The 24,323-nt window shown below is 31.3% G+C and overlaps 3 protein-coding genes across 3 annotated transcripts; 1 reads left to right on the forward strand and 2 right to left on the reverse strand.

Moving 5' to 3' along the window:
- Positions 1–3,180: 3,180 nt before the first annotated feature.
- HELRODRAFT_94076 (hypothetical protein) lies at positions 3,181–14,630 on the reverse strand. The gene is made up of 21 exons (XM_009017599.1): positions 14,617–14,630; positions 13,472–13,530; positions 11,655–11,715; positions 11,426–11,479; positions 11,133–11,191; positions 10,555–10,783; positions 10,282–10,377; positions 9,234–9,308; positions 8,857–8,990; positions 8,174–8,332; positions 7,906–8,031; positions 7,632–7,730; positions 7,374–7,499; positions 6,941–7,135; positions 6,587–6,711; positions 5,501–5,700; positions 5,134–5,243; positions 4,409–4,469; positions 4,214–4,263; positions 4,056–4,117; positions 3,181–3,759 (listed from the first exon to the last, which is right to left on the reverse strand). The coding sequence occupies exons 3-21, from the start codon at positions 11,685–11,687 to the stop codon at positions 3,635–3,637; spliced, it is 2,118 nt and encodes a 705-aa protein (XP_009015847.1). The 5' UTR covers positions 11,688–11,715; positions 13,472–13,530; positions 14,617–14,630; the 3' UTR covers positions 3,181–3,634.
- A 3,119-nt stretch (positions 14,631–17,749) lies between these two features.
- HELRODRAFT_160653 (hypothetical protein) lies at positions 17,750–19,118 on the forward strand (the record flags this gene model as incomplete). Its single annotated transcript, XM_009017600.1, has 4 exons — positions 17,750–17,933; positions 18,201–18,281; positions 18,684–18,828; positions 19,001–19,118. 4 exons carry the CDS (start codon positions 17,750–17,752, stop codon positions 19,116–19,118), a joined length of 528 nt encoding a protein of 175 aa, XP_009015848.1.
- Positions 19,119–20,040: 922 nt separating this feature from the next.
- Positions 20,041–21,021, reverse strand: HELRODRAFT_64384 (hypothetical protein; the record flags this gene model as incomplete). Its single annotated transcript, XM_009017601.1, has 3 exons — positions 20,041–20,098; positions 20,431–20,536; positions 20,910–21,021. Coding segments are annotated over 3 exons (276 nt in total), but the record flags the coding sequence as incomplete, so codon positions are not given.
- Positions 21,022–24,323: the final 3,302 nt, after the last annotated feature.

The raw sequence follows: 24,323 nt of genomic DNA on the forward strand, positions 1-24,323 counted from the left end.
TTTCAGTGTGGGTATAAATAACATCGACAAAAACCATGTAAGCAAGAATGGGACAAAAGAGTTTTTCGTATACAACATAATATAAGTGTTCCTTTGTTATGTGAATGATGGTTTCAACGCAAACTTTGACAGTGCCAGCTCATTATATAGTAGAAAAGTCACATACGACTTTGATTTTTTAACGGAAAACATTCATAACACCAACCTGTTTTAGGTTCTGCTCTTATTTCTCCTTGAAATATTATAAAAAATTTCTCATGAAGCAGAGAGACAGAAGTTCCAAAACACTTTTGTGGTTTTTTATCCACGCCAATTTATACTCATCTATTTCCTTGCGTTGGTTTTCTGAATTTTTTCCTTGACTGTTTTCATTTTTGAATACTATGTATCGTTGTTGTTAATAGAAGCAGCAGTCGTGGTTATTAGAAGATAGTATCATCCTATATTTACTTCATGATTTTATAATATCACACAAGCGCACTCCAAAAGGCAGTTGATTACTTTGATCAAGAAAAACATTTAGTACGGTCAATCAGGAGTCACGTGATGCTCCTTGTTCGGTTTCTATAGATTTTTGGCATTGATTGCCATAGCAATGTAACCTTAAAAAGTTGATGGCAATGTTCATTTGGGCATGATCCAACGAAAAGTTGACTAGAAACAATTCGAAACATCTTCAAATTTATTTGCTTTCACAATCTCAACTCTTCAATCATTCCTACATTATAAATCTTAAAAAAAAACTGATTAATTCATTGAAACGTTATCATTGAATATAAAAAAATTAGGCTTTATTGTTTTAAATAAAAAACGAAAATCGATTCAAAACACTTTACGTATATACTAAGACACGCAGACATGCATACAAACAAACAAAAACACAAAACGAATGCTTCAAAATGTTAATCTCATATAATAGTATATATATATATATATATATATATATATATATATATATATATATATATTAATAGTATTGTAGACTTCTATGTTCATATAATTACGATAGCGCCTTTGAGAACATTTAATTGGCGCTATATAAGTTTCTTATTGATTGATTGATATATATATACATATATATATATATATATATACTTTTCAAAAATTCAACACTACTATCAACATTGTTCAACTTTTTCATATTTCTTTTTAATTTATTAATTTCCGAGAAATTAGACATGTGATGTTATGCTGTTGTTGATAATGTTGTTCACTTGCTCCATCTTGTAGATGCATGGTCAAACGTCTTGACAATGTGGCAGTTGTCATTCCAATATAAGAAGCATTGTTGCGGTGCGAACATTCACCGACGGAGCATTTATATTCATATATTAGATGACTTTGTTGTAGTTGAGTAGTTGCAGGCAGGCAATTATTTTTCATGATTAGTTGGGATGTTTTTAAATTTTGATAGTAAATTTTGACATCACTTTAACACGACAAACATTAAATAACACGCAAATAGTTTATTGCAATAACAACATCACAAACCTGAAAATAGCTGAATCAATTTTCATACAAAACAAAAACCCCTCCATGAACATTCAAGTACAGTCTAACAACATTCTACCTTCAAACAGACTACTAAATAAAAACAACAATCATTATAATTATAACAACAACAATTACGACAACAGCAATAATTATAACAATGTTATCACCAACAATATTGATGATGTAAACAACAATCATAACAATAGTGACAACTTCAACAACAACATCAACAACACCAACAACATCAACAACAACATCAACAACAACATCAACAATAACAACAACAACAACAGTGCCAACACTGTAGATACCAATGCTACAACCAACAGCGCAAATATCAGTTGCAATTGGAGCATCATCAATAGTGACAACCCTAACAACAACATCAACACCAACAACAACAACAACAGCATGAACAATAATAACAACAACAGTGCCAACAATGTAGATACCAGCACCACAACCCACAGATATCAAATATCACTTGCAAATGGAACATCATCACAAGAAGCAAGAAGAACCACAGCGATAATAATAATAATAACGTTAATAATAATAATAATAATGTTTTTAAATATTGTCAAAATAATATTAATAATATGTAGTTAATTAAATAAATTAATTCGCGCTTCTCGGCTGAGCGTTGATATTTACCTTAACAACCATAATATAAACAATCTTGCCGTTAAAAATTTTAAAAAATTTTAAAAATCGCGTTTTATATTGTTTATAGTTATTAAATTTACTTTATTGGTTTTCTGTTTTAATTAAATAACCTATATAAATTAATAATTACTTGTTCCTTTATATCAAATATCTTACATACCTTATATATAATGCACTGAAGATGAGTTATTTATAACTCGAAATAGCTATTTGCAAATTTATTTAATAAAAATTTAATAAAAATTTAAAAAAAAACAATAAAATGTCTAATTTCTCGGAAATTAATAAATTAAAAAGAAATATGAAAAAGTTGAACAATGTTGAAAGTAGTGTTGAATTTTTGAAATGTTGCGTTAACAATAGTCTGTTACCAAAATATATATATACATATATATATGGGCAAACAATTTCAATGAAATTTACATATATATATATATATATATATATATATACACCAAAGAAATATATGCATATTTTGGTTTGATATATATATATATATATATATACACATATATATATATACATACATACAAATACATATAATATATACACATATATAAACATATATTGAATTATAGACAGGTTCATTAGTAACATCAATGTGTCTCTTATGTGCATATTTTATTGAATTTAATCAGTTTATCAACATTAAGTCTGTGGAAGTCTCTCTCTCTCTCTCTCTATATATATATATATATATATATATATATATTTATATATATGTATGTGTGTGTGTGTGTGCGCGTGTGTATACCAGAACACATCTCATATGCAATCATCAACACAACACATACCTACACATGCAAACGTACTGCTTCATCATGTCGAGAGATATGAAGCTGAAGTAAAAGTGATTGAGAAAAAGAAGAAAATACAATTTTGTTTTAATTTAAAAGAACTTTTATTATAATAGGACTTTTTCTACTCTACTACTTAACAAGTTGGCTAACTAGTTAACATTATGGTAGGCGAAAATGAATGGAGTGATGACAAACGTGGTTTAATTTAGGCGTGAAAAATCGCATTTAAAATAATTTTCATGAACGCAATTTGTAATTGATTGAATAATTAGTCTAAAATAATCATCTGTTTTGCAACACTGTCTGAGTATTATCAGATCAAATCAGTATATAAATATAATACATTCTTTTATGTGCATAAATAAATAAATACAAAAACATGGTCAGCGTTCAAATAATACAAAGAATAATAATAATTATTATTCTCTATGTACAATTAAAATGTTTATTCAACAATTTGAAAACAAAATATCATGATACAATAGAAGTTTCTAATTAAAAGCAGAGCATTTATTCTTTTGTTATCACATTCATTAAATAATAATTAAAAGATGATACATGCATGCATACAGAGTATGAAGCAACGTAGGGAAGCTTCAATTTATAAAAAAAATTATTCAGCATTAAAACGAAATAAGAAAAAAATAAATTGAAAAGAAAAAATGGAAATAAATTTATTGAAATGTTGTTGTTGTTGAACTGAGAGTGCATATGGACGATCTCGTTGACGATGCGCCATCGACGCTGCTACTTGGTATGGCTGAGAAATCTTTGAACACTTCGGCAAACATGTCATCAGCTGTTTTGTTTGCAGAATTTTAAAATATGACTCATTTGTTGGCACTATGATAAATTCATTGTGATCTCTTAATTCGCATCTGAATTAACATTTATCACATTCTGAACAATTTAAACTACGGCATATTCTGAAATGGAACAAACTTCAATACACTAATATGGAAATGAAAAAGCAAAATTATTGTAGTGTTTGACAATGATATATACAACAATTTTCAGATTTTTACAGCATTTTAAAAACATATGTACTTATAAAAAAAATAATTGACAAAATAGTTTCAAATATAGAAGCCTGACATGGGTTGTCAAAGCCTCCATCACTACCCTTCATTTCTTCATTCAGTCGTGCCAGTCGAAGTCTGCAACAAAAAAAACTTGATTAGAAAAATCAAATGGCTAGTTATAAAAAAACAAAATGACAATTGAATAAATAATATTGTCCCGCGGAAACATACATCGTAACGACATTGGCATCTGCATTTTCAACAGCAATCGACAGAGCATCCTAAAAAGGTACATTTAACATTGTAATCAATGTCTTTATAGTGTGCAGTACTGTACAATAATATCTCTATCTAATATATCACATTTACTTGATGGAAGTAATAAACGTATAATTTTAAAAATAGAATGAAGATAGCGATACAAACATTGCCGTTGATGTCTTTCAAATGCTGGTTCGCTTTTCTTTTTAACAGCAGGCAAATCTGACTGTGTGGTAATTTAAAAAAAAACTTTTAAAAGGCTAGGCATTAAAAGTAGACCAAGTTTGAAAGAAATCAATAAAATGTGCTGATAAGACCTACTAAACAACATATCATTCAATCAATCTTCATTTAGCGTCCAGAGACCCAGTTTCCCGAGGTAGGACGTTGTTCTCTTTGCCATCAACTTTTTGCGCCAAATTAGACGATCAGTTGTATCCATTTCATTTAAATTTAGAGCTTTCATGTCTTGCTCGATTGTTTGCGACAAGGACTTCTTTGGACGGCCTTTGGGACGTGTGCCTGGTACTTCAACATCTGCAAGAGAAGTTATGGCACTGTTTCCACTTCGTTTGACATGACCAAACCACCGCAGACGGTGTTGCCGGCATTCGTCCTTTATATCATCTAAACCAGCACGACGCAGGATTTCGGTAGATTTGATGTGGTCCTTCAGACTAATTCGTTGCATCCATCGGAGCATTTCCATGTCGGTTCGTTGAAGTTGCTGTTCCAGTTTGGTTGTCACTGCACCATAAAACAACACCGGACGTATCACAGATTTATAAAGTCTTGATCGTAGTGATAGTGGGATGTCACGCCGCATCAATATATAAGCAAAAGGTATACTAAACAACATGAAAGCATAATAGAAGAAAAGAGTGACAGACCCAGCATTGCCGAGAATGGCAGCATGGTGCAGTGGTGTCTTCTTGTCAGCATCAGGCACGTCAACTTTCGATCCGTTCAACAACATGAACTCCACTGGAGCATTCAGACCCTGCATGTGCATGTGAATGTGCATGTTAGATGCAACTTTTATTCAATTGCATTGAATTGTAACAAGTTAATTTCATGTGCTGAAAGTTTATATTAGATACCCATTTTTGCACTATCTAAGTAACAAGAAAATCAAAAAGAAAAAAAATTATATTTCACAAGAAAAAACGGTAGTAAATGAAAATATTAGAGGAATGAGGTTATTACAACTGAAACAAGATTGTACCAAAAAGTATTAGTAGAAGCAAATTGACTAACGGTTGTAAGTGAATAAATGAGCGGTGTTTTATCACTGTCCTCTGTATTCTTGAAATTGACATCAGCGCCAAGGGCCAGTGCCTTCAGCATGCCAGGAAGGTTGCCCACCTCAGCAGCTCTGCATAGCAGCTTGCTTGCTGCTTCGCTATCATCTGCATCCTGGTTCAGCCAGTAATCATTGCCGTACGCATCAGCACCGTCTACGGCTGCCAACGTTTCATCAAGTAAGCAATTCATTCTAATGTTCAGTATAACAAAATTAAAAAGAAAAGTTTTAAATATTTTTAACAAACATTATCAAAAGAATAAAATTTGAAGGTTAAAAAAGGATGAAAAATGTAAAAAAATATTATTAACAGCTGAACGATGTAATTAGTCTACCAGCATTAAATTGGTTGCTGCAATCATCTCCATCGTCATCATCATCTGCATCAGCAATTTCAATCCCATTCATGATATTGGAAACAATACTGTCCTCTGGGAATAATATTCAATATCAATTAATCCTTGTTACTTGTGGGTGTAACAAAATTCCATCAACAAACAATTAATTATAATTTTATTTTTACTCCCGTGTTAATTAGGAAACGTTTTCAATTTACTATCCAATCAAGCCTGATAAAGTTACGTATAATTGAGTTATTAATGTCAAGGTTTTAAAGAGCGATTGCACATCTAGTCGTTCATAAACAACACGTAGAGTTGTTTATGTTGTTTATTAGAGTTATTATAGAGTAGGTTATAATTAGTAAAAGCCTCACAATTCTTTTTAACATAAAATATTATAAAAAGTTATTTAGGTTACTAAGAAAATTTGTGATACGTTTTTATTACATTATATATTCTATATAAAACGCTTTTTTAGTAGCATTATCTATGATCAATGTAGTTAATATAAAGATTTTAAAAATTTATATATTAGTCGTATATGTGTATTTATATACCCATTTATTTACATAAAAATATGTGATAACCGTTTTATTTTACATAAATCAATAAATTGAATTTATGAATTGAAGGAAAAAATGAATTATAAAATGAAATTGCTAAAAAAAGCGAGCATTTTTAGCAATTTTTTTAGCTAACCATTCATTTTAACAGCATTCTTCAGTTGAGGAGTTGAGGGCATGGTTGGGTGGTTCTGGCTGTTGGATCTTCTAACAAATGAACGCTTCAAATACTTGGCTGTGACCCATTCCTCTCTCACCTCTCTGCTCCATCATCAGTCCAGTTATATTTGTTCAATATACATTACATCATTCATTATGGTATATACTATATTAGATGTGAATTGAACAGTCATGTTATTTATAACAAACAATTATCCGCTTCTAACTTATTGCTAAAGTATTTCAATTACAAAAAATATTACTAAAATTCAATTAATTCAAAAAAGCAATCTAAAATGGGTTAAGAACAAAGCATGGACGAGCAACAAACCTGCTACAGTTAGGCGTGGCCTTGACTATTTTGGTCCCTGCGTCATTCATACAAACGTCACCATCCTCACAAACGAACAATTCAAATATTCTTCGGGCAATGTCGTTGCCTAATTGTTCCATGACCCTCACCTGGTCAGGTTCCCAGGCATCCAAGGTCACAGATTTCACCTTAGATTTGTGTACCCCAAAACTCCTAGGTGAGTGTTGCAAATTTTGAAGTTCGCTTGGTTTGATGGTTAACGGGGTTTATGAATAATGATAACGTTGTGATCACTATGGTGAAAAAAGGAATGTAATTATTGGGATTTGTTATTATGAAAATACAAAATGAGGAAAGTTATACAAAATATTATGAATACATGTAGACAAAAATCAAGACACAAAAGAAAACAATTTGAAATTTGTTAAAAGAGAGAAAGAAACAAACAGACCTATGAATACCAGAGCACTCAATACACAAGGTGACGCCCAGGTTGAAGGATGCCCACCTCGGATCGGGATGACCACAATCACAGCAGACGTCGTTGCCGGAAATCGTTAGGATGGACTTTACATGACTGCATAAAAAAAAACAATATTTAAAGCCTGCACGTTTTTAATAGGGTGGTATTTTGAGTGAGCTAAGATGAAAAAAAAACAATAAATGTGACTAAAATAATGAAATGACAACATGGAAAGATGATGACTACCTAGGTATTTTTGGAAGAAGATTAGAAGTAGCGGAGGGTGGAGACTTTGTTGACACGCATCTCAAAGGACTGCATGAAGAAGCCATCAAATCAGCACTGCTTGACGACTGCCAATAACCAGTTGATAACATTATATCATTCAATCAAGTCAATAACCGAATAGAGCAAAAAAGAACAAGCAACAAGTCTAACAGACAAAATAATGCTAACAAAGGATCCACCAAGCAGCAGACTAATCAACCACACAGCCACACAACGTACATTTCAAATAAACATGCAACCAACTTTAATGCATGAAGGTGTGCTGTTCATTCTGTTGTAAGCTTTCTTGGCTGTCTCCTGAATGAAAGCAACCCATTTTTGACAATCCTTCTCATTGTCTGCCTGCAACAGATGAGTCCTAAAATACAGATTATGGATAAGATGTGAATGACTCGTCAAAAAAAAAATTTGTGACAAGCAAAATAGTTCTCCAAACAAAACACTGAATAATTAGCAGTTGAGGATTATTTATAAAATAATTAAAATTCAATGTTTCAAACCTGTGTGGTGAAATGATTTGGAAGCAAAACCTACGATCTGTATCTTGGAATGGTACAACATTGCACAGTCTCAAATCACGCTCCATGATAACAGCACCTTCCCTACTTTTGTGCTGACTGCAGTACATCAGCTGGTTGTTGTCTACTATGAACCATCGCCTAGTACAACCAAAATAATTAACTTATTTACTTAGTAAAATCCAAATCAGAAGAATAAGTTTCAAATTTGTTTCATTTTTCTACAATATTAGAAAATGCCATCCACAACAAATAACTATCTCCAGAAAAAATTAACTGGAATTAAAAAAAAAGCAATAAAAATAAATATCATTAACCGCAGTATAAACCTATCCCAGGCAACTGGGCATAAACGAACACACTATGCTGTAAATCCCTACACATGTAAGTCATCAAACACCAAAATAGCAGATAAAAACTTGAGAGTGCTGCCACAACACACTGCACTACACTAAGTGAAACAACGGCTCAACAAACAACAACCCATCAAACAACAACCCATCGAACAACAACCCATCGAACAACAACCCATCGAACAACAACCCATCGAACAACAACCCATCAAACAACAACCCATCAAACAACAACCCATCAAACAACAACCCATCAAACAACAACCCGTCAAACAACAACCCGTCAAACAACAGCACAAAATAACTGCACACCTGACCCACGACTTGAAAGTTTTAGTGGTTCTCTTGTAGAGGTAGCCCTCCATGCATTCCTCATTTGGATAAACATCAATCTGACTGGAGGTGCTGGTCGACATGCGATGGTCATCCACTGAAGAGCTCATGGCCTGTGCGCCATGCAAATTATTGCTTCAATGTAATGTTGCCATTGTTCATCATTTCAATGAAAAGTTATTAATTTACATCATTATAAATGTTAGGTCATTGTAATATGGTCACCGAGTTAGCCCTGTCCGAAACGAAAAGATCATTATACTCGTATGACGTGATGCATGCACATGCATCACGAAAGGTGCGTGTGCGTCGCATGAAGTGGATAAAGATGACTAATGATTGAATATATAGCTGACCAGGTTGAGAACTGTGTTGGATTCATTTCTTAGTTGCTGCCTGGTAGATGCTGCTTCATTCTGTAATGTCTGTAACTGTATGTTGTAATGGTTGGTATCGCGGTGATGATGTGATACTATGATACTATATATCGTGATGTGATGATATCATGTAATGATATCATAATAATGATAATGCATTAATAAATTGCAATAACACTTTGACATTCGTAACTACCAGTGTAGTAGCTTCCGACGATCGTCAAGTTATCGTTATTCCATAGCTTCGAGATTGTTGATAGATGAGCACAACAGCATCAAACGCAAACTTGGTGGGACGTTTATTCAAATGCCAACGGCAATAGAAACACTAAACTAATCCAAGTATTTACGACTTGGCTTCAAACCTCGCTATTGACTTTGCTACTCCTGCTATCCCTTATATAGCTTCTACAGTAGATTTTTACAATCCTCGACGGTATGAAAAGATTCTATGGTTTACAATTGATGACAGATAGCGAAATAGCGAATATAACAAGATAACAATAATTAATTAAACGGCGTAATTCCACCATTCTGGCGGATATAACACACAATATCATAATGCAAACGATATAATTACATTTTGATATCCAAGCATGGTAATATCATAATGATGTGCAGCTATATTAAAAAGTAGCGATAGTCTTATCTCATAACAATGTTATGCAATGATGTAATAATGATATAGAGGGACGTGACAATGTTGCTACTATATCGGGATGTGATGATGTTATGATGTGACGATGATGTAATGTGATAATTTGAGTGATGTGATTCTACTACAAACATGTTTTTATATGATTTTGAGCTGTGACCTGATAAAGCGTGATGTTATTTGTGTTAATAAATTAAAATACTTTAGGCTAAAGTATACAGTTCATTAATTTAAAAATGATCCCAAGTAAGTTGTGCTTGCTAATATTAACAATCCCTGGTTTCTTCTAAAATTCAACTACTTACCAATAGAAATATTATGGTTACTTTTATTATGATTTAGATTATTGCTAATTTTAAAATAAGAACTAACGCTGGCGGAAATTTGCTGAATGTATGGATTTAAATCGTTGAATGTTGAATTTGTTTGCACGATGAATGACTGATGTCCCTTCAAATGTGACAGCAACTATTAAAATAAATAAATTCATTGATGGTTCATTAGATTTCAGAGTTTATTCATTTTCATTAGGTTACATAGTTTTTAACCTTTAAAATGTAGCAACAAGAATAGTTGTTTTTAAATTGTATAAAAAAATGGAATGAAATTATAGTTTTAGAAACAAAATCTGAAATAAAGACGAACACAGTTGAGCACTTCAGTTCTCTTCTTATATTGGATGATGTTAACTTCAAACAGGTAATCAATGGAGGCCTTCTTGAAATTATTCCTGCTGATGACAAGATTCGAAGCCGCTTCTTCGCACTCTCCCAACTTACTCTTCGGCACCTGCGCATTCCGGCTGAACGCCGTACCCACATCTTCTGAATTTTTGTGAAAATTTCGTCGGGAGTCCTTCACTCGTTTGATGTCGCTATTTGCGAATGGAATGATGAATGATCAATGAATGAGTGAATGTTTGAGGATGGAGTGAATGATCAATGAATGAATGTTTGTGGATGGAGTGAATGATCCATGAATGAATGAATGTTTGTGGATGGAGTGAATGATCGATAAATCAATGAATGAATGTTTGCTCAATTTGACCAAAAACTAGAATTGAATGTACATGGAGGATACAAAATGAATGTAAACAGGTAAAAAGACAATTTTGAGATTGTTTGTTTCTCGGTGATATCTGAAAACATATAAAATTGAAACCCTTTTGTGCTAACAATTCTTGTTAATATTATAATTTGTGAATCATATCAAACAGAACATACTTTTTTATGAAAGAATTCATACATTGGATGAAATACGAGTTGCAGTTCTCAATCATGGTCTGTATGAATAAGAATGGTTTGGTGGAAAGTAATAAATATGAGATTGAAAAATCAATTTTGATGTTGTCAACAAAAGTTATATAAAGTTCTATGAATTCCATTCAAGGTAAATAATTTTTGAAAAAAAATTTTTTTAAATAAATTACTTGAAAAAACCGTTTAATCAGCAAATAATATAGTAAACAAAATGATGTTTAAACAAAAAAAAATAAAATAAAAATAATAAAACACACATTATAGTTCAGATTCCACTGACTTAAACATTGTGTAAACTTTCCTATGGCCTCCTAAAATAGAAAAAATTTAAATTATTTCATAACATTCCCAACTGATCCAATGCCTATTGATAAATTAAAACAACAAATGACAATTATAATCCCAACACAGCACCTAGAAAAAATGAAGGAGAGCCTAGCGAGAAATTAAACCAACAAAGAACTAACAACCAACTATTTGACCTACCAGCAACATTGTGTCATCTTTGAAGTGAACCATGAGCAATTGAATGTTGTTCAGAAATGATCTGATAATAATTAAATGTAAACTACATTAACATGAGGTTAGTGAGTGAGTAACAAGGCCATCATAACATTTTCAACTTGATTATAATTATTAAACTAATCGATCAATCAATCTTCGTTTTGAGTCCAGAGACCCAGTTTCCCGAGGTAGGACGTTGTTCTCTTTGCCATCAACTTTTTGCGCCAAATTAGACGATCAGTTGTATCCATTTCATTTAAATTTAGAGCTTTCATGTCTTGCTCGATTGTTTGCGACAAGGACTTCTTTGGACGGCCTTTGGGACGTGTGCCTGGTACTTCAACATCTGCAAGAGAAGTTATGGCACTGTTTCCACTTCGTTTGACATGACCAAACCACCGCAGACGGTGTTGCCGGCATTCGTCCTTTATATCATCTAAACCAGCACGACGCAGGATTTCGGTAGATTTGATGTGGTCCTTCAGACTAATTCGTTGCATCCATCGGAGCATTTCCATGTCGGTTCGTTGAAGTTGCTGTTCCAGTTTGGTTGTCACTGCACCATAAAACAACACCGGACGTATCACAGATTTATAAAGTCTTGATCGTAGTGATAGTGGGATGTCACGCCACATCAATATAGAGGCAAGGAGATGCCAGTTATTCCAGGCTGCACGTATGCGTGCTCGAACGGCAGCTTCAGCTGTTCCAGTACAATCCAGAACATCTCCTAGATATTGAAACGATGTGACTTTCTCTACCTTAATGGCTTCAAAAACAGTGCTATTTCGAATTTGTTGTTGAGGATTGATGCAAGCAGGACAAACAAAATTGGACACTTTAGATAAAGTACCAATTATTTTTGAACAACGTTTGTGACACCACTGGTTACACTGCTGACACTTGATTGAATTGTTACCAACACCAGCTTTACAAACTGAACAGGGCCATCGTCCAGTAGCTGTGGATTGGATGGGTTCACCAGTGTTCATTGCTTTGGTTTTGCTGATGTTGACTTTGAATCCATGATCGGCGAGTCTGGTGTTCCAATCTTCAAACATCTGTGCTGCATTCTGCTCAGACGTGGCTGTTAAAACGATATCATCAGCATATACTAGATTCCAAATGTCACCAGTGCATATCGGTTTTGTGATTTCTTCCACCACAGTTATAAATAACAGTGGACTGAGAATCGAGCCTTGGTGAACTCCAACGCCGATGTCAAATGCATCTGTGTTTCCAACCGTTGTGCTGACAAGAGTCTTAGTATTCGTATACATTTGAAGTATGAGAAGTTTGTGTTATTAAATATTTGTATTTATTAAATGATAACTATTGTTTTCTCGTACATTAAGTCACCTAATTCTGTTACATTACTAATTATAAAATATGTTATATATAAATATATATATCAACTATATTATCAAATGAATTTATTGTTTTTTTTTGTTTGAGAACGTCCTGGGCATGACATAAAACTGCATCCACGCTGCCTTGCGTGCTTTTGAGCAAAAGGCTAGGCCCATCGCTTATAACTGGTGGTTGTCATCAGGATGGGTGTCCGGATGTAAAAACTTTCCCCAAATTACTCTTATGCCATCACAAATTATTAAACTAACATATAAATTAATTGCTGAATGAATACTAAAATGAATTTTAAACTGCCCTTATCCAAATTCGATTATTATTTTATCTAATTATGAACATTTAACAAAATTCAGTAATAAATAATTTAAATACAAAGATGTTTAAAGAATGGATGTATATTTAAACAAGAAAAAAAACCACACAATACAAACGTATTGGCATTCTGATAAGCTTTGCTACTGTCTATGATGTTATCACACTGCTTTAGAAGCTAAAGAAAAAGACAAATTCCATCAATAGTTAACAAATTTCTATTTTTAAATTAAAAATCTAAAATCATGTAAAATAGTTCATTTGATTTAAGATAATTTATTAAAAATAGCTTAACAATTAACATTATAAGCTAATTTTTTCATTACAATTAGTGATTAGTTAATGCAACATAAATTCAAACCATTAGAAAATTAGTTTATTATGACACATTGATTAATGTAAAGTTTACATTTACAAGAAAGAAATTTTACTTTACTAATGTAATCTACGTATGTATTGATAATTAATTATGTTTAAATTTTTAAATAAAGACTATAAAATGAATAAATGATTATTCAATAGATTAGTAGCTATAGGGAACAACATAAAAATCTAAAATTTTTTCATTCACAAAAAGATGAGTAACAGTTAAGAATTAAGAAGCCATTTCAATATACACATCTGGTCCGGACATTCTAAAACAACGTCTCAACAACTATCCACCAACACTCAAAGATTTCTTCAACCACAAAATAAACAGTCACAGTTTTCACTCCATACACAGCACAATACCACTACCATCCACAGCAATATAACAAAAAAAATTTTTAAATTCATTTAACTTATATATATATATATATATATATATATATACATATATATATATATATATATATATATTATATATATATATATTAAATTCATTAAATACATAATTAAATCATTTAATCATAATTAAACGTATTAAAAGAATTAAACCAACAAAATTTAAACATTTATTTGAGGAAAAAAATGATAATGAAAAGCAAAAGATTCATGGAAAAAATTAGAGAGGTACTTGTGATAAGCTAGCAAACGTTTATTAACTAAAATTCAGCTTTAGATAGCATTAGTAGAGTAGACGTTAGACTATTTCAGAGAAATAAAAAAATATTAAAAATTAAATTTTTCCAGGGACTAGAAAATAATTTAAAGTTTGAAATGATGTTTAGTATAAATTTGGGTTGGTAAGTGCTGGGTTAGGGGTTAGGTTAAGGAACGTTTGATGAACTTTTGTTGACTTTAGAAGACAAGTATATTTATGGAAAAAACTAAAGAGAACAACTTTTTCAATGTGTCCCTCCAGAGTTTCAAGGTCTCTCTCATGATCTGCTAAGGCTGACCTATAAAATTTTAATACATAGCGTAAAATACTCATTGAGAAATTATAATAAATGGAGAATACTAATATGGACATTCCATTCCACAAAAAAGACCTGAATTTAGGAGAGTCCCTGATACATTCTTTCCAGTCTATGCCAATTTGCATCTTGTCTTGTTAAAACTTAATTTAAATTAAAGAGAACTACAATATACATTTGAATGTAGTCAAAACATCCATGAAAATGTGCTAACAAAACTTAATTTATTGACTAAATCATTCTATTAGATAAATTTTTATGATTTAATGACGAATAACTATGTGAATTTGCTTATAAATCACCCGGAAAACAACAATTTCTTATTTAGGTTTACTTTTCGTAGAGAAAAGTGTTGGAGCATAAACATATGTTGCTCTGCTTATTTACTAACAATGTTTTCAATTCCACACTCATGAATGTGTAAAAATCTGTGAACACATTAAGAAGCTTTATTACCAAATTATGCATGCATTTTCATACACAAAAACGCAATAATCTTTAGGGTAATATTGTAGATGTGGTATATTGGCAATGTCAAATCGGGTAACTTCGGATAAAACGGAACGTGAACGCCGCTGAAAACAAATACGCTGAAAATATACTACCAAAATAATTTAATCAACTGATTCTTAAATTGAAAAACTGGTTAGATGTTTTTGTGTCTATATATATAAATACATTTTTTTCAATTTATATATTTGAATAGGCTGTTGTTTGTTTGTCCATTAACTTAAGTCTTAAATGATATTTGAAGGCATTTTGTGATATCTAATCAACAATTAATTAGAATAATCATGTAATCATCAAATAATCAAACAAAAAGCATGGTTATTAAGCATATACTAATATATAATTATAATCATTCAAATAGGTTTATCAGAATCATGAAATTTGAAGAATCGGGATGTGTGTTATATTTTATAGCTTACGACATGCTCCTCTACATAGTCATCAGCTCTTGGAAAGGTGTCATAGGAAATATTTACTTGAATTTTGCTACCATTACCTTCTCGAGTGCGGCATTTTTTGTGGTATTCATGTACTATAATGAAGAAACAGCCGAGGTGAAATTTTCAAAGATTCAAATTTGGATGATCGCATTAGTTGTTTTCAGTGCCGGTAAAATATTTTCTTAGCATTGTTAAAATTATTGCAACATAAATTTCATTCTCAAAATTTATTCCAACAGCGTTGTTGATGATGGCGATATCCGTTAGGGCAACCTATGATGATGTGCAGGACTTTAAGGTCTACTTGCCATGTTATATGTGTTCTGTACTTTCAATAGCAGCGAGTTTCATGATTGCATATTCCGCAATCGATAAATTAAACATCTAGTAAATAAAAATCGAGTTTCAATTTAAAAAATGAACGTCGATGCAACTGACCAAAACGTCATTAATTGAAATTGATTGTAAATAGTATATTATTTATGACTATTTCTCGGATGTTGATCGATGTTAAAATTATTTTTGCTTCAACCATTTCCATTACCTTTATTAACATGTTGTGTCATATTCGTTATTACGGAAAAATGAGTTTTCAACTTTTGACGATGTAGAATTTTTTGATAAACGATCAGCATCAAAAATTTAGCTATTGTCATGCGTGATTGTTACACATTTAAATAATTTAAAAACCAAAGCTTTAAAAGTTTAAGGCTCACATTAATCGTTATACGTTAGCATAATTTTCGCCATAGAGTTACATGATTCATTTACAAAGTCAAGCGGCCTCGTTTGTTTTGGCGGCCATCGCCATTCATATCAACTGCTTAGTTTTTACTTACGAATATTTCAGATCGGAGTACGTCTTTTACTTAGCCGTTTTAAAGATGTACATAATGACACTATTAGCGATGCATGTTTTTATGGAAGCATGCGGTTTGAGGTTATTAAAAATTTACAAACTTGGAAAATTCATCGAAGGGAACCTTATTCTCTTATGCGGTTAGTCTTTATATATTTTTGGAAAGCATTGATTTTTTGTGAAAGAAGGCTATTAAATATGGTTATTAAATATTATATAGTGGCATCAGTAAAAAAGTATGGTAATGTCATATAGGAATTCATTTGCTCTATATAATTTAGAATATAGTATAACAAGTTAAAAAAGTAAATGAAAAATCCAAAAGTTTTTTTTTTAATTTATTTCAAAAGTTAAAAAATTGAACTATCAACATCACAGCTGCAATAGACATCGTGTGTCTGCAAGACATTTGGTACAGAACTAGTACAATGGAAAGAGCTGCATCGATTATATCAATATTTATACTCTTATCTGCTGTAATGATTTACGCTAAAGGACTTATCAAAAGTTAAACTGATAAAATAAAGTTCATCACTATTTTTTTATTTGTTTTGTATGCTATATATTGTTCTTTAATTGCTTAAATTACTATAGTGGCTAAAAATTGAAAATGGACAATTGGACCTGTCTTTACAAATTTAATAATTGAAACTTTAAAATGAGGTCAAAAACCGAACAAAACCTTCGTTAACGTTAAAAACAACTATTGCTTAACAATATAATGATTATAAATCGAAAGATAAATGTTAGAAAAATTATAAACTGCTTTCATAACAATAAAAAAAACTATTGCTACGTTAAATTTATTATCTTATTATTCTTCAAATAATATTTTATAAGCGTCAAGATTACTTTTAACGTTAACAAAACAGAAAACAATAACAAAATATATACATATAATGCATGTAAACAAACAACAAATTATATTAATTTGTATGAAGTTTCCTAAAAAATATTGAAATTTGAATTTAATCAACAAAAAGTTGTTTGCAAAAGTAAGACTTGAAACTGTAAATGAATAGTTGCAGAAACAGTAAATTGAATTACATTTAACAACGCATGTAACTGCTCTGAATCAAACTTACAACCATTGTTAGATCAACAACCAGAGTAACAGATTAAAAGTAAAAATGAACATAGAATACCGTGACAATCATACAAAATAAGTTTTATTTTCTGATATTGTAATATTCACCAAGTATGAATAAACGACGTTGTTCGGCAGCTTTAGCCATCATATCATATGAGATGTACGTGAATTCAGTGGTCAACTTGTGCCAATCCTACCACCTCATCCTCTCCTACCACATCCTCCTCATTGGAATGTTCTTCTTCAGCTACGTCAGTGTTTTCATTTGGCTCAATCTCTCCGTCGATTTCCTCTTTCCAGGCTTCACGAAGGTCATCACGTCTGCTTCCTTGATGTTTGTAGGTCAGTTCTTACCATTGTTTAGTTTTCTCTTCGAATGTTAATCGTTTGAAAATTGTGCAAAATTTGTGATATTTTAACACTTAATGATTATAAACAGCAATATGAAACGCTCGTAACAAATTTTTCCATTTTAAACACGTCAAAGGTTCAGGCATGTTCACGCACACACACGCATATAAACGTACAGACACAGTCGCAAACTCACACGCAGGCACACGCACACAGTCGCATACAAACGTACATGCATACTAAACCACACGCACACAGCAGTCCTGTTGTACTCAGCACTGTTGGCCAACTATTATGGATTCTGGTTGTTCTACAGATTGACTCTCTTGATAATGGCAGGTCAGTTGACATTGTCATCCTTGATCTACCTCTACATGTACATCATACGCACAATGTGATATCGACATTTCGGTTTTAGTATTTATTAAACAATAATTTACGAATGAAATTTACAAATTTTTAAAATTTTACTGGAAAATTGAAATATTAACAAAATGAAAAAAATAGCTGTAAAGTTCAAGTATCCTAATGCATATATTTTAAATTGCTGTTACAATTAAAAATAAACAAAAAAATTAGAAAAATAAGCTTCATTTATTTAAGCTCAAAAATCTCGTTGAAAAGTTGTAACGATAGCTGTTCTCTACTACAGGCTAAAATCATTATTAGCGAAATCCGGAAAGCTATTGTTAAACAACTATGATTCGATTTATGAACATTAAAAGCAAATACGATATTTAGTTGGAATCGTCATACTTTTTTTAAATGAACGGAATTCCAACAATGGAAGAACTGACCCAGTTTGGAGAAGTATCACTAAGTCTTCCAATATATTGAATAAATATTATTTGTTGACGAAAAATCCCAACTATGCATTGAACTGGAGGTGAGCGGGAATTGAAATTTGTTCCCAATTCACTCCCATTTTATTTCTCATTCCGAATCTCCCAAATTCGTATGCGTCGATCACTATGTGCATGATGTATATATAGGCTTTTATTTTCGCACGTTGATGTCATTTTTCCCATTTCTACCCATCATTCCAAATTCCCGAACAGCGATTCCATGAAATTCCCATTCCCGAAAACTAAGTTTTACCAATTTCCATGGGATTTACGTTCTTATGCTCACCTCTACATTGAACCAAAAGTTTTTTTGCATCCTACGTTATTTTGAATGTCTTAATCTTTAAGGATTATTGGAAATAAACTTGTTAAGTTTTTCTTACAACACCGTTATTACTTATTTTGCTATTTATCTGATGTCATTTTGGAATTCAATCGAGATTCATGTTTTCACTAAAACTCACCTTTTCAAAATAACGCAAACCATTCAAATTATTATAAATTTGAATAAATCGAAGACGGCACTGCAAATATACACAGAAAGAAAAATAATTTCGTAAAATTAAAATCTTTTAACAAATCCACATTCAGACTTAAGTCAGTAAATGAAATTAACGAAAATTTTAAAATTTTATTTTATCAACCAACAATAAATTAACTTTTTCTATATTACATTAACCTCGCCAACAGAAATTTTGTTCACTCCAAAGTGACTAGTTACTAAAGTAATAAAATTTATCATATGTTTAATTTTGAGATGAAAAAAACGACCAATCATCACAGAAAATTTATTTTCATATTTAAATTATGATTTATATAATAACGAAAACAGAGCACAACTGTTAAGTACAAATTTAAATTAAGTTTAAAAAAGTAACAATAATAGCAGTGGTAACATTAAAAACCCAATTTGTAGCTATTTCAATCATAATGTAGCAAACATTTCCAACTTGAATTGTCTTAAAACGAATGAATTTTATATCTCAAGATGGGATGTGACAGTCAAATAAAAAAGCAAGATTAACACTGTATAAAAAAAAATAATCCATCTTAATTAATCATCTCAATTAATTTCCAATATTTGATCAAACTCAGTCAGAATAGTTAAAACGATTTATTAAAAATTAATTAAATCATAAATACACAGTAGAATTTTACAATATTATAAACAACAATCCATCATTGATCATCAATCATTATTATAATGATGATAAACCACCATTTGTCATAATTGTAATGTTGATGAAGAATTATTAATCATTTGGATGCTCTGGACAGGACCGTTTGACCTGAAACCATTCATCGATACAGCTGAAAAAAGAAATTTAATTCATCACTTAGTGTTAATTTTAAATGGTATTAAAATGTCCCAATAAAAATTTAAAGAACAAAACTCATACAAGAGATAGGATAAGAAATTAAAATACCCAAAATTAATTATATTATGAATAGCTAAAGAATTTTGTACCAGCTAAAATTATCAATATTAACAACAATGTTAACAAACATTTGCATACAATGCAAAACTTCAACAAATTCATTCACAATCACTTGAATAAGTGCTGCATACATTAACAACAGTACCCCAAAATAATAGCAACAAAGACTATATAATAGCAACAGCAACAAGAGTGCACAAACACCTTTTGTGATAGATGCAAAGACATGGTAATCGTGCTATGACATTGCCTTCCTTCAACTCGTCCAAACAAATGCTACACTCTTCTTTATTTTCTGTCAGTATGTCTTCTGCATAAATTCATTTGTCAGTTGCAAAATTAAATTTCATCATTAAAGTCATCATAATAATAGCTTTTAAATATGAATTCAATTTAAAAAAACTTGTTTATGCCTAAACCTATAAATTAAACATTTAAAAAAATTATTTAAGAAAAAATAAAGTTAACTAACTCAACAAATTCAAACCTATGTAGTTTCTATCCAGTTTAAAAATTATGCAGTTTTATTTATGAGAAATTATCTGGTTGTACAACTAGAAAAAATATCAAGTAGTGCAACTAGATAAATGTTATGAGAGTCTACTGTAAAAAAGATTTTACTCAATGAAAATAAGAACAAATGGAAAAACAGGAAATAATATGTGTAAAACTTTGTACTCGACCATTGTAACTGATGAGAGGTTTGCTCAGGCACTCAATTAGGTGACACTCAACATTGTCAGACGGGATTGACTTGTGGCAAGATGGACACTTTATATCTGGGTGGGTGACAATTTATTTATAATTTTAAGTATTCTAAATAAATCAATGAGTTTTACAGTGCAATGCAATGCAAACTTTTGTTTAGAATAAAAAATATGAATTAAAAAACAGCAAGATTGTTATATAAGCTGCAATAAATAAATAAATGATATAAAATGAATGTGAAGTATTCCACACAAACCACGTAGGGCAAAGATATGTGTAAAAAGGAATCGATCAAGTGGTGTGTTATCTGGGGAACTGTCATCTGAGTTGGAGAGTTGATAACTTGCATTTTGTGATTGTCGAGTGTCCGATATAACATGTCGATTGTTAGTGAATCTCAAGTAGTTCGGCGGTAAGCTGTAACTCAAGCCAGTGAGAGAGCTTGTACTTGGATTTGATGATTCAGGGATGGGAGAAGAACTGATGTTGTGATGACCAAAATGTACAGATGAGGGTGGTGGTGGTGGTAGTCGAGATCCTGATGCCATATTTGATGCATTCGAGGCATAACTACTTTGACTTCCACTATCTACAGCCGATGATTGTCTGGCTCCCATTTTTGGTAGCTCTTTGAACTAGTAGTCATATGTGGAAAAAAGAAAAACATCATACTTTGAGGAGCTTCCAGCCATTCATCGTGTTTTATTGAAAAGCAAATAAATGTCTATCAATTATTTATTAATTACCATAAAATATTATAATATATGGCTCTGTTCAACATCAAAAGTGCCCAAGCAAGTAAAGACTAAAGAAAAGAGGGAAGGGGTTTTGACTTTATTATTTAATGTTTTTAGTCCTTTCTTTATTTATTTATAAAATCTTCTTCCTATATATTTTTATTATAATTATAACAAATATAACACATTAATTTAATATTAAAATTAAAATATTTTAATTTAATTGTTACCACAGATTTACATTTACTTTTTTACACAGATCCGCTTTGGGGTTTATAAATAGTTTTAATTTAAGTTTTTAATAATGAAATTGAGTGCAGTGTATTAGAGTGCAGTTAATTACAAGTTTCCTTCAATTTAATTTAAACAAGTTTTATTTCAGCTTCACCATTTTCTAGTTTTTTTTTTATTAAAACTCCTGTCCTAGATTGGTTTTTTTTTGAAGTCCTATATAAATAAAAAAGGAAGAGAATGGACTGATATAATAACCAAATAAATTTACAGAAGTTAATGGTATTTTAAAAAAATTAAAAAGAACGCTTGTTTTAGTTAAAACTCTTCTTGATGCGAGAGCAAAATAAAAACTTTCATTTCAGCAGAACTTTAAACGCCATTCATCACCGCATTCCCTAACCCTTTTAACAAAATTGCAAAATTACCATCTTAAGGGCGGAAAATATTAACAACCAAAAATACTTTAGCGCTTACTCGTGACTACCTAACTGCTGATTAATCTCTTCAATTAAACAATCAATCAATCAATCAATCAATCAATCAATTAGCTTATAAAGCGCTATTTCCGCGATGTTCAACAGCGCTCCTCAATGAATTTTGAAAACAGATGGGTCTTGAGATCCGCTCTGAACTTCGCAAGTGATGGAGAAGTAGTCAGAGAAGTAGGTAGAGAGTTCCAGAGAAAAGGACCAGAAAAAGCAAAAGCAGATTTGGCAAAAGAGTGTTTAACACGAGTTAAGAAAAAGCGAGAAGAAGACGATCGTAAACCGGGGCGTTTAGGTTCAATTAATATATCTGATAAATACTTAGGAAATAATTTAGATTGAGACTTCTACATGAACGTGCAAATTTTAAAAATTATTCTATATTTTATAGGTAGCCAGTGCAAGAGAACAAGATATGGAGATATATAAGAAAAGAAAGGGGCACGAGCAACTAGACGAGCAGCAGAGTTAAAAGCTTTACTTAAAGGATAGAGTATAGAGTCAGGAAGACCATAGTAGAGCGAGTTACAATAATACAATAAGTAACAAGAAGGAGAAGAGTGGGATCATCAAGAAAAGGCAAAAGTTTTTTTATTCTACGTAGATGAAAGTAAGAGCTTCTAGCAACACTATTAATTTGAGAAGAGAGAGACATAGTAGAATCAAAGATAAAACCTAGACTACAAAACTTATGAGAGACATCAAGAGTTTTAGAATCAGGTAAGATAATAGGAGGAATAGTAATTGAGTGTTTAGATTTATTAAAGCAAATTAATTCAAACTTAGAAGGATTAAGTTTAAGACACATAGAGTCAGACCAAGCGATAATCGAAGAAAGACATAGAGATAAATTATGAAGAACACTATTGAGATTAGATGGAGGAAAAGAAGTATAAATATAAGAATCATCAGCATATAGTTGACTAGAGAAAGAAAAGTTATTAATAATACGAGGTAGTTCAGAAGTATAGAGTATAAATAGAAGAGGGCCAAGGATAGAACCCTGAGGTACCCCGAAAGTAAGAGTAGAGGAGTTAGAAGTAGAGTTATTGAGAACAACAGAAGAAAAACGATTACAGAGATAAGAAGAAAACCAAGATAGACAAGAATCAGTAATATTAAAAGAAAGATGCAGTTAGTTTATATACTTTAATTGAATCGATAATTTTCTTTTTCATACTATAATAATTGATACATCCAATTTATACAAATTATTGATGTTTGAAATGTTGGAAAGCCTAAAAAAATTACGTCAATGGCGGGGTTTCGAAAACGCTAGCTATTCGAATGGATTCACTATAACTTATAACCCTAAAATCTACTAATATCAAATGTTTAAAAGTTTTGTTATCTTTTAATTATGACTGATACCGTTACACTTTTGCATTAAATAAGGATTCTGGATTATGTGTACGAGCATTCTTAATTTAAGTTCTTAATTTAACTTAATTTAAGTTCATTCTTAAGTTAGTTCTTAAAAAATTTCCATATATTCAATTTAATTGAAATGTACTTTAATATTTTGGTTTTCCGCTTAAAACCAAGACATTATTGTTATTTTTCTAGCTTGTCATTTGTTTGTCTAGGTCTGGAAGATATCTAATCAGATAAAGATAATGCCATTAAATCCATGATTATGCCAGATGCACTTCAATTTTGAAAAGTATTCAGTCCTGCATCTCGGCAATAAATCAGAAAGCTCAACAGACACTATGTGGAAATGAACTTAAGTTAATTACTGAATTACCTAAGTGTTTTCATTACTCAAGATTGTAAGCCATCAATGCCAGTGACAAGAAATTGCTTAAAGGGCCAGTCAAATGCCAGGGACTATTTAAAGAACGATATCGAGCATGGAAAAAACTGTAACAACAAGGTTATACAAACCCTTAATAAGATCGCACTTAGATTTAATGTCCCTATCTTGAAAAGA

This window comes from Helobdella robusta, assembly GCF_000326865.2.
Source record: "Helobdella robusta unplaced genomic scaffold HELROscaffold_2, whole genome shotgun sequence".
In the NCBI taxonomy this organism is placed as follows: domain Eukaryota; kingdom Metazoa; phylum Annelida; class Clitellata; order Rhynchobdellida; family Glossiphoniidae; genus Helobdella; species Helobdella robusta.

Bases quoted from the DNA above. Each gene is read 5' to 3' on its own strand.
- HELRODRAFT_94076 (XM_009017599.1), bottom strand. From the start codon at position 11,687: ATGGTTCACTTCAAAGATGACACAATGTTGCTG. The intron at 10,784-11,132 runs GTATGTTCTGTT...ATTCGCAAATAG, and splicing joins ATGAATTCTTTCATAAAAAA to CGACATCAAACGAGTGAAGG. The intron at 8,991-9,233 runs GTCAGCTATATA...CATGGCGCACAG, and splicing joins CCAACACAGTTCTCAACCTG to GCCATGAGCTCTTCAGTGGA.